Source organism: Mastigoproctus giganteus, chromosome 7, assembly GCF_048544385.1.
Source record: "Mastigoproctus giganteus isolate SK-2022 chromosome 7, ASM4854438v1, whole genome shotgun sequence".
NCBI classification, from domain to species: Eukaryota; Metazoa; Arthropoda; class Arachnida; order Uropygi; family Thelyphonidae; genus Mastigoproctus; species Mastigoproctus giganteus.
The window spans coordinates 53,069,500-53,084,179 of NC_143581.1; the positions used below are offsets into that span (position 1 = coordinate 53,069,500).

Sequence of the window (14,680 nt, forward strand, 5' to 3'; positions counted from 1 at the left end):
AGGGTATATAACAGTCACCAAATAAAACAAAACAGCGTGTTTGAGTCAATTGAGTATTATGAGAATTTAACCCAGTGGTAATGGTAAGTCACCTGATAGGTGACGTACCATTACCACTTTACCATTACCATTACCAAAATGAGGCCCCCAAAAGTGAATGCAGTAGTAAGGGCAAACAATGCAAGAAAGCAAACTTACATAGAATCAGCCAAAAAAAAAAAAACCTGTTCACCCATTCGTATCCTCAAAGAATTTGTCTAGTTCTCCCTTGAATTTATTCAATACTTCCACTTCCACGACTGATGGAAGCCTGTTCCAACAATCGAACACTCGCTGGCTGAAGTCAAATTTCCACACATCTATCCTGCTTCCATTCTTCCTCAACTTGAATTTATACTGTCTCGTGTAGTCTCACTAAGTGGAAGAACAACATTAACAATCAACTTACTCAATCCATTCAAGGCTTTAAACACCTCAATCAGATCTCACAGCAGGTGCCTGGTCTTGAGATGCTGCAATTTGCAGACATGAAGCCTTTCTAGGTAAGAGCAACCTTTTGCTCCCTTCACCAATCTGGTTGCTCTTCTCTGAACCCATTCCAGCAGATCTACATCTGCCCTAAAGTGAGGCCTCCAGACCTGTACACAGTACTGAAGATGCAGCCAAACCATGGCCATATACAAAGTATATGGCCATGGTTTGGCTGGAGGTATAATCACCTCCTTATCCCTGCTAGTAAAGTTTTTGTATATCATCAACAAAAACCCATGAGCTGACCTGGTAGCATGTCTGCACTACTCAGAGAATTTCATGCCTGACTGCACAATTACTCCAAGGTCATTTTCACTCTCCACGACCCTGAATGTAGTACCGCACAGTTGATAAATTACTCTGGGGTTACTGCTACCCATGTGCAGTACTTTGCATTTGCCAACATTAAACTTCAACTGCCATTTCTCAGCACACTGACCCAATTTCCCTAGACCTTGTTGTAGTAGCTCACCCTGATGGCTGTTGTTAAACACCCTGCCAACCTTTGTATCATCTGCAAACTTAGACACTAAGCCTGATATAACTTCATCAATATCATTGATAAATATTCAAAACAACAATGGACCCAGCAATGAATGCTGGGGAACTCCACTAATGACATTAGTCCACGAAGAGCAGTGCCCATCAATAACCAATATCAGTTTTCTTCCATTTAACCATCCCTTTATCCATAGCTGAAACTTGCCCTTAATGCCATATCGATCCAGTTTATACAACAGTCTTTTATGTACAACAGTATCAAAAGCCTTCCTGAAATCAAAGTATATGATGCCAAAATTATGTTTTGCATCCAATTCCTCGGTCACTGCAACATAGTAACCTATGATTGATTAGACAAGACAGCCCCTTGAAAAATCCATGCTGCGATTTCAGTATAATTGCCTGCCTGTCCAAATGGTCCTGCATTACTTCTTTAACAAGTGATTCCATTATTTTCCCTGGAATGGACGTGAAGCTAATAGTTCTGCAATTACTCATATCGTCTTTTGATCCCCCTTTATGAATTGGTGATATATTTGCAATTATCCAGTCCATAGGGATCTGCCCTGAATCCAAGGATGCTCTCATAATTATGGCTAAAGGTTTTTTTCCCTCCTTTGCTACCTCTCTTAATATAATTGGATAGATTCCATTCACCCCAGGGGCCATTTTTATTTCCTACTCAACAATTTCTCCTCTACTTTCCATTCAGTCATCACAAGGTTATTTAGCTCCTTGTTAGAGTTTGATAAACTCCTGAATCCCCTTTGCTGAAGAATTCCTCATGGGTGAATGTAGATCAAAATACCTATTCAATGTGTCTGCAACCTGAGCATGGTCATCAATAGTTATCTATGGGATAACTATTGTTGACTCAATGTGTTTTAACCCCTTCCTTCTACTCTTAATATATAGCACAGAGGTTTTTGCTGTTTTTGTTTGCATTCTTTGCCAGAGACTTCTCATAACCTACCTTAGCTTGTCTAACTTCCTTTGTGACTTGACTACAGACTAATTTATATCTACTCTAGGTTTCTGTCACCTGATAATTTATAAGAATCCCATGCATTTCTTCTCTGCCATGTGTCTCAATAGTCCATCTGACATCCATTTAGGTCTAAGCCTTGAACAGTATTTCTTTGTTGGTATGAAAAGCCTAGTAGCTTCTTTACGATTGCTTCCCTCAATACTTCCCTTTTTGAATTTGCAGTTGGTCATACTGCATACAATTTAAAACTGTCTGAGATCTCTGTAATCACCCTTATGAGGGAAGTATTGAGGGAAGCAATCATAAAGAAGCTACTAGGCTTTTCATACCAATAAAGACACCTACTTTTCATACCTACTGATAATTAAATTTCATATTAGTACACTGTGATCGTTTCCACCCAGTGAGTCTTTTACCTGCAGATTCTTAATGCATGAAGAATCACTACTGATAAGCTTCCTCTTGTTTCCTCTATAATATGCTACTGTAGAAAGCAATTATCCAAGAAATCCACAAAAGACTTGTTAGTATGCGAGTGACTAACCAACAAATTCTGGTCAATATGTATACTGTGTGTACACCAATGCTAGGAGTTTGTAAATAAATTTGATGAATTTGAGGTATTGCTCAAAACATCAAAGGCAGATATTGTTGGGATATCAGAGACGTGATGTCACACAGATATAAGGAATGCAGAACTGGAATTTGGGGAGAACAATGTCTACAGAAAGGATAGACAGGATAGGAAGGGAGGAGGGGTAATGCTATTAGTTAAGAAACACAAAAAACCCAAGGAAGTGAAGCCAGTCAACAGTTTGGGGTGACATAAGCATTGGGAGATCAAAATTGGAGTAGGAGTGTGCTATAGGCCTAATGACTCTGATGAGTATAATAAGAAATTGTGCAGGGAAATAGAGTGGACAAGTAAATCAAAGAGTCTTATAATAATGGGGGATTTCAATTTCCCAGATATTGACTGGAATTTGTGGGTTAGTCACTCACACACTAGCAAATCTTTTGTGGATTTATTGGATGATTGTTTTCTACATCAGCATGTTCGGGAGGCAACTAGAGGAAGTAATACTCTTGATCTCATTATCAGTAGTGATTCTTCATGCATTAAGAATCTGCAGATAAAGGAACCACTAGGAGGCAGTGATCACAGTGTGCTGAAGTGAGATTTACTCAAAGAGGTAACTACCATCAGGGGTAAAGAGAAGAGTTTTTGCTTTCATAGAGGTGACTACGATGGTCTGAGACAGTATTTAAATTCTATACAGTGGGACCAACTGTATAGATGTTACCAACAGCAAATTCAAAATGGGAAGCATTCAAAGAACTTATCTTGGAAGCTACTAGGCTTTACATACCAACTAAGAAATATTGTTCAAGATTTAGGCCTAAATGGATGTCAGATAAACTGATGAGGCATATGGCAGAGAATAAAAATGGATGGGATACATATACATTAATGGGTGACATGGAAGCCTATGATAGATATAAGTTGGTCTGTAACCAAGTCACAAAGGCAGATTATGAGAAATCCTTGGCAAAGGATGCAAAGAAAAACAGAAAAGAGTTCTTTACCTATGTAAACTCTAGAAGGAAAGGGATGAATCAGATTGGTCCACTGGATATTGATGGTTCAACAGTTGAGGATCCTGCTTAGGTGGCTAACAAACTAAATGAGTATTTTGCATCTACATTCATACATGAGGAGTTATTCAGGAAGGGGAATGCCAGAGGTGAAGTAAACTCTGGCAGTGAGCTAGATGATTTTGTAATAACTGAGAGGAAAGTGGAGGAGAAATTGTTGAGGTTAAACATAATAAAGGCACTCGGGGTGGATGGGATCTATCCAGTTATACTAAAGGAGGCAGCAAAGGAAGTAAGCAAACCCTTCGCCATAATTATGAGAGCTTCTTTGGACTCAGGGTAGGTACCCATAGACTGGAAATGTGCAAAGGTGACCCCAATTCACAAAGGAGGATCAAAGGCTGACACAAGTAATTATAGACTTGTGAGCTTAACTTCTGTTCCAGGAAAACTAATGGAGGCACTGGTTAAAAAAGCACTGCAGGATCATCGAGACAAGACTTCAGTTATAGTTCAGACACAGCATGGTTTTGTTAAGGGAAAGTCTTGCCTGACCAATTTGATTGGATACTATTATGCAGTCACAAAAGAACTGGATGCAGGGAATAACTTTGATATTATATATTTGGATCTTAGAAAGGCTTTTGATACTGTTGCACTTGGAAGAATGCTGCACAAATTGGAGCAGTGTGGCATTGGAGGCAAATTGCTTTTATGGATAAAGGGATGGCTGAGGGGGAGGAGACAGAGAGTGGTAATCAATGGACACTGCTCATCGTGGACTAATGTTATTAGTGGAGTTCCTCAAGGTTCAGTGTTGGGTCTATTGTTGTTTCCTGTATTTATAAATGATATTGATGATGGTATATCAAGATTAATGTCCAAGTTTGCAGACGATACAAAGGTTGGCAGGGTTGTCAAGGACACTACTGACACTATGCTGCTGCAACAGGATCTGGAAAGGTTGAGCAGATGGGCTGAGAGGTGGCAAATGAAGTTTAACATTGACAAATGTAAAGTACTACATATGGGAAACAACAACCCCAGAGCAACGTATCAACTCTGTGGTACTACACTGACAGTGGTAGAGAATGAAAGGAATCTGGGGGTGGTTGTGCAGGCAGATATGAAGTTTTGTGAGCAGTGCAGACGGGCTGCAAGAGTAGCTCATGGTGTATTGTCGATGATATATAGGAATTTTTCTAGCAGGGATAAGGAGGTGATTATTCCCTTGTATAAGGCAATGGTCAGGCCACACCTAGAGTACTGTATACAGGTCTGGAGACCTCATTTCAAGAAGGATGTAGAGATGCTGGAACGAGTACAGAGAAGGGCAACAAGATTAGTGAATGGAACAAAGGGGTGCTCTTATGAAGAAAGGCTTAAGTTTTGCAAATTACAGTGTCTGGGGACTAGGTGCCAGCGAGGTGATCTGATAGAGGTGTATAAAGCCTTGAATGGTTTGAGCATGCTCAATGCTGATGGGATTCTTCCTCTTGCTCAGAATAATCACCTGGGAGGGCATAAATTCAAATTGAGAAAAGACAGATGTAGGATAGACGTGAGGAAATTTGCCTTCAGCCAGCGGGTGGTTGGTTGGTGGAATAGACTTCCATCCCTTGTCGTGGAAATTGATAGCCTAAATAAGTTTAAGGCTCAGCTGGACAGGTATTTCGAACGAACAGAGGGGTGAAGTGGAAGTGGTTATTTTTTAATTATTTATTTATTATTATTTATTTTTTATTATTATTTTTTTTTGGCTGATGCTGCATAAGCTTGCTTTCTTGCATCAAATGCCTCTGCTAATGCTAATGGTCAGGCCACACCTTGAGTACTGTATACAGGTCTGGAGACCTCATTTCAAGAAGGATGTAGAGCTGCTGGAACGAGAACAGAGAAGGGCAACAAGATTAGTGAATAGAACAAAGGGTTGCTCTTACGAAGAAAGGCTTAAATTTTGCAAATTACAGTGTCTGGAGACTAGCCACTGGCGAGGTGATCTGATAGAGGTGTATAAAACCTTGAATGGTTTGAGTATGCTCAATGCCGATGGGACTCTTCCTGTTGCTCAGAATAATCACCTTAGAGGGAATAAATTCAAATTGAGGAAAGACAGATGTGTGGAAATTTGCCTTTAGCCAGCGGGTAGTTGGTTGGTGGAACAGACTTCCATCCCATGTTGTGGAAGTTGATAGCCTAAATAAATTTAAGGCTCAGCCCGACAGGTTTTTCGAAAGAACGGAGGAGTGAAATAGGAGTGGAATTTTTTTTTTTTTTTTTTGGCTGATGCTGCATAAGCTTGCTTTCTTGCATCATATGCCTCTACTAATGCTAATATCTGGAAAGTTAAAATCACCAATTATGAGACATTCTGATTTGCTGGCTTACTGTATATCTCTGTATAGCTGTTTCCCCTATACTCATCACAGTAATTAGGTGTTGGGCCCATTGTTATTTTGTATGTTAATCAATGATACTGATGAAGGTATATCAAGATTAATGTCCAAGTTTGCAAATGATACAAAGATTGGCAGGGATGGTAATGACAGTATGCTATTTACAACAGGACCTAGAAAAGCTGGGCAGATGAGCTGAAAAGTGGCAACTGAAATTTAACATTTAAAAATGCAAAGTACTGTATATGGGCAGAAGTAGGTAATTGTGCAGTCAGATATGAAGTTTTCTGGGCAGTGCAGACAGGCTGCTGCAGCGTCATAAGGTCTTGTCAATGATATACAGGAATTTTGCTAGTAGGAATAAGGAGGTGATTGTCGCTTTGTATGACATTGGTCAGATATTGTATGATATTGACCTTGAGTGCTGCGTACAGGTCTGGAGGCCTCATTTTAGGAAGGATGTAGAGTTGCTAGAACGAGTACGGAGAAGGGCAACACGATTGGTGAGGGGAATGAAGAGATCCTCTTACCAAGAAAGGCTTAAGTTCTGCAAATTGCAATGTTTGGAGAAATTGCAATTTGCAGAACTTAAGGTGTATAAGGCTATCGAACTGCCTCGATAGCCTTATACACCTCAATCAAATCACCTGGGAGGTGATCTGATTGAGGTGTATAAGGCCTTGAATAGTTTCAGCAAGCTCAACATTGATAGCATTCTTCCGCTTGTTCAGATTGCACACCTAAGGAGGCATAAATTCAAATTGAGGAAAGATAGTTGTAGAATAGATGTGTGCAAATTTGCCTGTAGCCAGCAGGTAATTGATTGCTGGAACAAATGGAGGGGAGAAATGGGAAAGGTTTTTTATTTGGCTAATGCTGTAGAAGCTTGCTTCCTTGCATCATATGCCTCTACTAATGCTAATGCTAACATTGCTCTCATCACCCAACTGAACTGGATGCACTGCCTCAGATTTAATATTCTTCTTAACTAAGAGCTCCTCTCTGTCTTTCCTGTATACATTATACTCCCCATATTCAAATTCAGCATCACTTATGTCTGAGTGACACCACATTTCAGCTTTTCCTACAATGCTTGCATCTGCCGACTTAATCAGTACTTCAAATTCATCAAATTTATTTACAATGCTCCTAGCATTAGTGTACATGCAAGTATACATGCATGTGTTCTTACTCTTAGTTACTCTAACTCAGGCCACGTATTCATTTGTTCCACGATGACCTACAGCTAGGCCTGAAATGCTAGACACCTTGCTTTCCAGGTTGATGCATGTACCAATAGTAGCAATGCAAGAATCACTTTCACCTCTGCAGCTTTAGTTAAACTATTACTTTGTGTATTCCGCCAAGCTATCTGTTTTCAGACCCACCTATCACTGCCTCGATAGCTTCAGCAAATATTCTTCCACCCCCTTCTATTCAAATGTATCCCATCACTGTTAAGTCTCTCCTCTTAACAAGCACAGACCACGCTGAGAAAAATTCTACCCCATAAGCTTTGCACATTCTCTCCAGGGCTGAACTGATTGACAGGATTCTAAAAATATACTCGCTCCTATTGTGTCTGGGCAGAATTGTAGACACTTCCAAATTCAATCCCAACTTGTGACTTTTTGTCAGCATTGCCTTGTACTTGTTAAGTAAGTCCACAAAATCTTTTACTCTTAATATCATTAGTGCCAACATGAACAAAAATATCAGTACTCAACATATAGATCAACAGTACTCAAGACGTAGCCTGACTATTTCCTTATACAATGGGATAATCATCTTAACCCTGCTAAAAAAATTCCTGTATAGCACTGACAAAATGCTGTGAGCTGACATGGCAGCCTATATGCATTGCTCACAGAACTTCATATCAGACTGCACAATCACTCCCAGATCCTTTTCATTTTCCACTACCCTGAGTACCACACAGTTGATACATTATTCTGGGAATACTGTTACTACATGCAGCATCTTGTATTTGTCACTGTTAAACTTCAATTACAGGTGATATATTATTCTGGGATTACTGTTACTGCATGTAGCACCTTGTATTTGTCAATGTTAAACTTTAATTACAATTTCTCAGCCCATCTGCCTATTTCTTCTAGATCTTGTTGTAGCTGCATGCTTCAACTTTTGCATCATCTGAAACTAAGCCGTTAAATCTGATATACCCTCATCAATATCATTAATAAATATGGAAAACAACAATGGATCCAGTACCGAACCCTGCAAGACTCCACTTACAACATTAGTCCACAAAGAGAGGTGTCCAATGATAATCATACTGTCTTTTCCCACTCAACCATCCCTTCATTCACACTAGAAAATTTCCCTTAATGCCACATTGCTCCAATTTGTACAGCAGTCTCTTATGTGCAACAGTTTCAAAAGCCTTCCTGAAATCTAAGTATATAATATGAAAATTATTTTTTGCATCTAATTCCTTTGTCACCGAATCATAGTATACAATCAAATTGGTCAAACAAGATCTCCCACTTAACAAACCCATGCTGTGATTGAGGTATAACTACACTCCTGTCTAGATAGTTTTGCATTACTACTTTAACCAGTGACTTCATATTTTCCCTGGGACAGAAGTTAGGCTAAAAGGTCTGTAATCACTCACATCAACCTTTGATCCCTCATTGTGAATTGGGGATATATTTGCACATCTCCAATCCACAGTAACGGCCCCCCAAATCCAAAGATGCTCTCATCATTATGGCTAAGAGTTTGCTTACCTCCTTTGCTGACTCACTTAATATGATTAGACAGATTCCATCCACACTAGGTGCCTTTTTTATGTTTAACTTCAACAATTTCTCTTCCACTTTCCTCCCAGTTATCAGAAAATCATTTAGCTCCCTGTGAGTGCTTGATAAATATCTGGTATCTGCTTCCCTAAAGAATTCCTCATGTCGGACTGTAGATGCAGAGTAGCTATTCAGCCTGTCGGCAACCTGAGTAGGTTCATCAACAGATAAACTATCAACAAATGGACCAATGTGATCTGACTCCATCCTTCCTTCTACTGTTAACATAACTAAAGAAGTCTTTGCTGCTTTCCTTTGCCAGAGACTTCTTGTAATCTGCCTTGTGACTTGAGTGCACACTAGTTTATATCCACCACGGGCTTCTGTATCACCTGACAATTTACATGCATCGCATGCATTTTTATTCTCTGCACATGTTCCAATGGCTCATCTGACATCCATTTAGGTCTAAGCCTGGAATGATATTTCACAAACCAAAATGGACTCCTTACTTTTTTATTTAACATGGATGATCCAAATTTGTTCTATTTAATGGCTGAAACATCCTCCATCTGAATAGAAAAAGAGAGGGAGAGAAACTCAAACTTTTGTTCAGAGAATTTGAAATGTCAATTAAAAATCATGGATTATTTAGGTTATACAATAAACCCTTGATTTAATGGACCCTGATATAACGGATTTTGGATTTAACAGAATAAACAAATAATAATACAGTAATGTACATATTAATCTCGAGCATATTATTTTTTTTAGGTTATATAAAACCTCAGTGTTATTATTAATTAAATATTAATAATAATTACCTATTTCCAATATTTTTTTGATAATTACCTACTTTTATTTTTATAATCAAATTCACGTTGTAGTCATAAAATTGTTTTTTATTCTTTCTGAAAACGTGTTCAAATAGCTGTTTTTCCCAGATAACAGATAAGAGCAGACGGTGACTTGCGAGCTGAACTGCAGACGTACCGACTTGCTTTGTTTCAGTCTGCCTCAAGCTATTGTGTGGTCAGGTTGTATACAGAGTGTTTCTGTGATTTCTGAATTGTGACTTTATTTATCAAATAATTTTGCAATCCTTACAATTTAAAATGGTATCAAGTTATAGAGGAATTAAAAGAAAGTGTGTGAACTGAAATGTGGCACAAAAATTAGAGCTAATTGAGAAATCAGAACAAGGCGTCTCAGTAGCGTGTGTTTGTGAAATTTACGGCATTAAAAACAGTTTCTGATATCCATAAATCAAAGGCCAAATTGCAACATAATTTTATACTGTACAGTACTGTATATTGTATTAAAGCTTTTTTTTTTTTTACATTAAGAACAATAAAAAATGTCATCCCCCCCCCCCAGATTACATTCAATTTAATGGACTTTCAGCATTAACGGATACCCCTTGTCCCCTATTATTCTGTTAAATCAAGGGTTTACTGTATGTACTGATTACATACACCTTTTGACGCAGTTAATTTTTTCTCTTATCAGTGCAGATAAAAGACTGAATTAATACTTCAATATGTACTGACATTTTTAAATTGTTTTGTGCGTATATATATGAGTAAAGTAGACTAATAGATATAGGTATGAAACAAAGTCAATTCAGTTAAATCTCTAAAAAAATGTAACCATGTAACCTTCTAACATAATCAAGGATTTTTAATATTGAGTTTCTCACTTTGCTTCATAATCACCGAATCTGAGAGCTATAATTTAAAATATAATAATTAAACATTGGGGAAAAAAGTAACAGCAATTACCTGTTTCTGTGATATAAAGACAAATGTTTTGCCTTTAAAGAGGGTCATTCTCTTTGGATTAAGACCATAATCAGCAGTGTCTGCATCTAAAAAAGCTTCCCCATTAGGTGGGATATACCTTGAAATAAAGTGCACTCTACAATTCACATTTAATGTTTTAATTACAACAAAAACAGTAGTATTCAAAAGCAAACTACACTTAGTTCTATTATATCACATATTTATGCATATTCATCTCACATTACTGGACTTACGAGTAAACAAATTTATAAACAAAAGGTAACATAAATTGTGTTGGTTTGTGCACATATTCTTTCTACTAAGAAAGAATGTCTGTCTATCAATATTTCTACAGGAATGTCTGTCTATCAAAAAATTGGCTTAAGAAATTTCAAAATTTAAAGAATAACATTTGAAGAATAGCAGTAGATAATACAATACTTAATGTGCAACACTATTACACACCTAGTCTCTATTATTAAAGCGAACAGATTTTCTGTAACCTACACCCAGGCACTTCATTATAGCAAACTATCCTATTTTGAAAGTGAAAAGTCAAGATCCTGAAAAAAGTGGTTTGTTTGTTTGTTATTTGGTTTTTAGGAGCATTAGCAACTAAGGCCATATTGTTCCGGGGATATGCGGTGGTCATTCCCTGACCTTTCTGCATCCTCCGTATTTGGTGGTGACGGGCTCGAACCCCGGTTTAATCAAGAAGCGTGTGCTACGCACTGCTGCTCCTTCCCACCTGGCTACAGAGGCGCCGAAAAAAGTGGTAAGCAAGAAATTAAAAAAAAAAAAAAACTTGCAACTTTGTTTACTAATAATGAAAACTGCATCTTAACTCAAAAAGAATCAATGTATCTAGAACTGCAGGTATTCTTGATAGAAGAGGAGTCTACGAAGTTCAGCAGCCATTTGATCATTAATAAAGGTCAACCAGAATATGCTTGGTTTGGTTTTGGTTTTTTTTTTTTTTAGGAGCATTAGCAACTAAGGCCATATTGCTCCGGGGATATGCAGTGGTCATTCCCTAACCTTTCCACACCCTCCGTATTTGGTCACGGGCTCGAATCCCGGTCTAATCAAGAAGCGTGTTCTACGCACTGTTCCTCCTGCCCATCTGGTTACGGAGGTGCCCATTTATGAGGAATTCTGTAAGAAAGTGGAGGACAGAAGCTAAAAATAAAAGTTAAACATAAGAAAAGAACCAGAGTGGATGGGATCTATCCAGTTATATAAAAAGACACAGCAAAGAAGTACGCAAACACTTAGCCATATTTATGAGAGCATCCTTGGATTCAGTGGAGGCCCCTCACAGATTGGAGATGTGCAAATGTATCTCCAATTCACAAAGGGGAATCAAAGGGTGTTACGAGTAATTACAGAGCTGTTAGTTTAACTTCTGTTCCGAGGAAAATAATGGAATCACTGACCAAAGAAGCATTGCAGGATCAGCTAAACAAGACTACAGTTATAATCAGAAAATCAGAATCAGATTGTTCCACTTAACATAGATGGGTTGACTATTGATGATCATGCTCAGGTAGCTGATAAACTGAATGAGTATTCTGCATATACATTCACACATGAGGAGTTATTCAAGGAAGGGAATGCCAGAAGTTTATCAAACTCTTAAAAGGGAGCTAAGTGATTTTGTAATAACTGAGAGCAAAGTGGAGGAGAAACTGTTGAAGTTAAACATAAGGAAGGCAAATGGGGTGGATGGAATCTATCCAGTTATATTAAAGGAGGCAGCAAAGGAAGTAAGAAAACCCTTAGCCATAATTATGAGAGCTTCCTTGGACTCAGGGGAGGTCCCCATGGACTGTAGTTGTGAAAATGTGTCACCAATTCACAAACGGGATTCAAAAGGTGACACAAGTAACTATAGACCTGTTAGTTTAACTTGTGTTCCAGAGAAGATAATGGAGACACTGGTAAAGAAGCATTGCAGGATCATCTAGACAAGACTGCCATAACAGTTAAGACACAGCACGGGTTTGTTTAAGGGAGGTTTTGTCTTACGAATTTGATTGGATACTATGATGTGTCAGATGTTTATTTATTTGTTTGTTGTTTATTTGGTTTTCAGGAACATTAGCAACTAAGGCCATATTGCTCCGGGATGATATGCGGTGGTCATTCCCTGACCTTTCCGCATCCTCCGTATTTGGTGGTGACAGGTTCGAACCCCGGTCTAATCAAGAAGCGTGTGCTACGCACTACTGCTGCTCCTTTCCACCTGGCTACGGAGGCGCCTGATGTGTCAGAAAGGAACTGAATGCAAAAAATAATTTTGATATCATATACTTGGATTTCGGGAAAGCTTTTGATACTGTTGCACATGGAAGACTGCTGTACAAATTGGAGAGGTATGGCATTAAGTGTAAATTGCTACAATGGATAAAGGGATGGTTGAGTGGGAAATGACAGAGAGTGGTAATCAATGGACACTGCACTTCTGTACAAATTTATTAGTGGAGTTCCCCAGGGTTCGGTGTTGGGCCCATTGTTTTGTACATTTATCACCGATATTGATGAAGGTATATCAGGGTTGTTAACGACAGTGAAGACAGTATGCTACTCCAACTGGATTTGGATAAGTAGGACAAATGAGCTGAGAAGTGGCAACTGAAGTTTAACATTGACAAATGCAAATTATGCAAATGAGTAGCAGTAACCCAAGAGTAATGTACCAACTGTGTAGTACTACACTCAGGGTAGTGGAGAATGAAAAAGACCGGGGATAATCGTGCAGTCAGAGATGAAGTTTCCAGGCTGCCAGAGCAGCTCACGAGGACTTGTCAATGATATACAGGAATTTTTCTAGCAGGAATAAGATGATTATCATACCCTTGTATGATAATCAATGGTCAGGCCACACCTTGAATAATGCATAGAGGTCTTAGAGGCTTCATTTTAGGAAGGAAGTAGAGCTGTTGGAACAAGTACAGAGAAGGGCAACGAGATTGGTGAAGGGAACAAAGCGTTGAATCTACCAAGAAAGGAAAAGTTCTGCAAATTGTAGCATCTGGAGGCTAGGCACCTGAAACGCGATCTGATTAAGATGTATAACGCTTTGAATGGTTTGAGCAAGCTCAATGCCAATAGGATTCTTTCTTTTGCTCAGATTATGCACTTGAGGGGACAAATTCAAATTGACAAAAGACAGTTGTACAATAGATGTGCAGAAATTTGCCTTTAGCCGACGGGTGTTTGATTGCTGGAACAAATTTTCATCTGTTGTTGCAGAAGTTGACAGCTTAAATAAATTCAAAGAAGAACTGGACAAACTTTTGGAGCAAATAGATGGGTGAAATAGGTTTTTTTTTTTTTTTTTTTGCTGAAGCATAAAAAAAAAAAAACTTACATCACATGCCTCTACTAATGCTAATGAACATTACAAAAGTAGAAGTATCTGTAATGTTTCCCAGCACTGTAGATAGCTATTCTTTATTTTGTGTTCTTGTATGTATCAGCATACATGCATAAACATGGCATTTTTACTGAAGTTTTCAGGACACCAGGACAAGCACTCTGAAACAGTCACTTTCTTGTTCAAACCAGTACATATATTAACTTTATTTAACATACTGAAAGACAAGCTGGATTTAGCTTCTTAGTTAAGAGAAAGAGGCTACCAAAATCCAACTAGTCTTTTACTGTGGAGGGGGATGCCAGAAACTTTGCACTGGAGACTAAACAGGGGTTTCACTACTTTAAGCCTCCAATCTCCAGTGTCTAAATGAAGCTTCAGTAATACTGCATTTTTTCAAATACCCCACATACTTTGTTCTAAAAAAAATTTTGGTGTATGTTTTATTTGCAAATTTAATCTGAAGCTTAGGTTTTCTTCTTAGGGTACATGCCACATGAGTGAATAAAAATACTACATTGTTACCAACTGTTTTTAATAACATCAGTTTTTTTTTTTTTTTTGACATTAAAAATGTTTTTACTGGCATTATATCAAAAATTCTGTAACGACAAACCTTCATGCGAAAAGCATTACGGAAGCGATGTCATCTTCAGCTTCTGCCAGAAGCAAATTGTTGTAACCTGTATTGCTGCAATCATACATGTATAATGGCAACAATAATTTATCTTCTACTGGATCAA

The 14,680-nt window shown here is 38.3% G+C and overlaps 1 protein-coding gene across 2 annotated transcripts in view; it reads right to left on the reverse strand.

Annotated features, from left to right (window-relative positions):
• The window catches only part of nbs (nibrin), a 315,228-nt gene that overhangs the window by 263,146 nt on the left and 37,402 nt on the right, over nucleotides 1-14,680 (reverse strand). For both annotated transcript variants that reach the window (XM_090376897.1, XM_090376896.1), the window contains exon 5: nucleotides 10,559-10,676. In XM_090376897.1, the coding sequence (XP_090233023.1) occupies nucleotides 10,559-10,676 (118 nt within the window). The remainder of the gene's footprint in view (nucleotides 1-10,558; nucleotides 10,677-14,680) is intronic.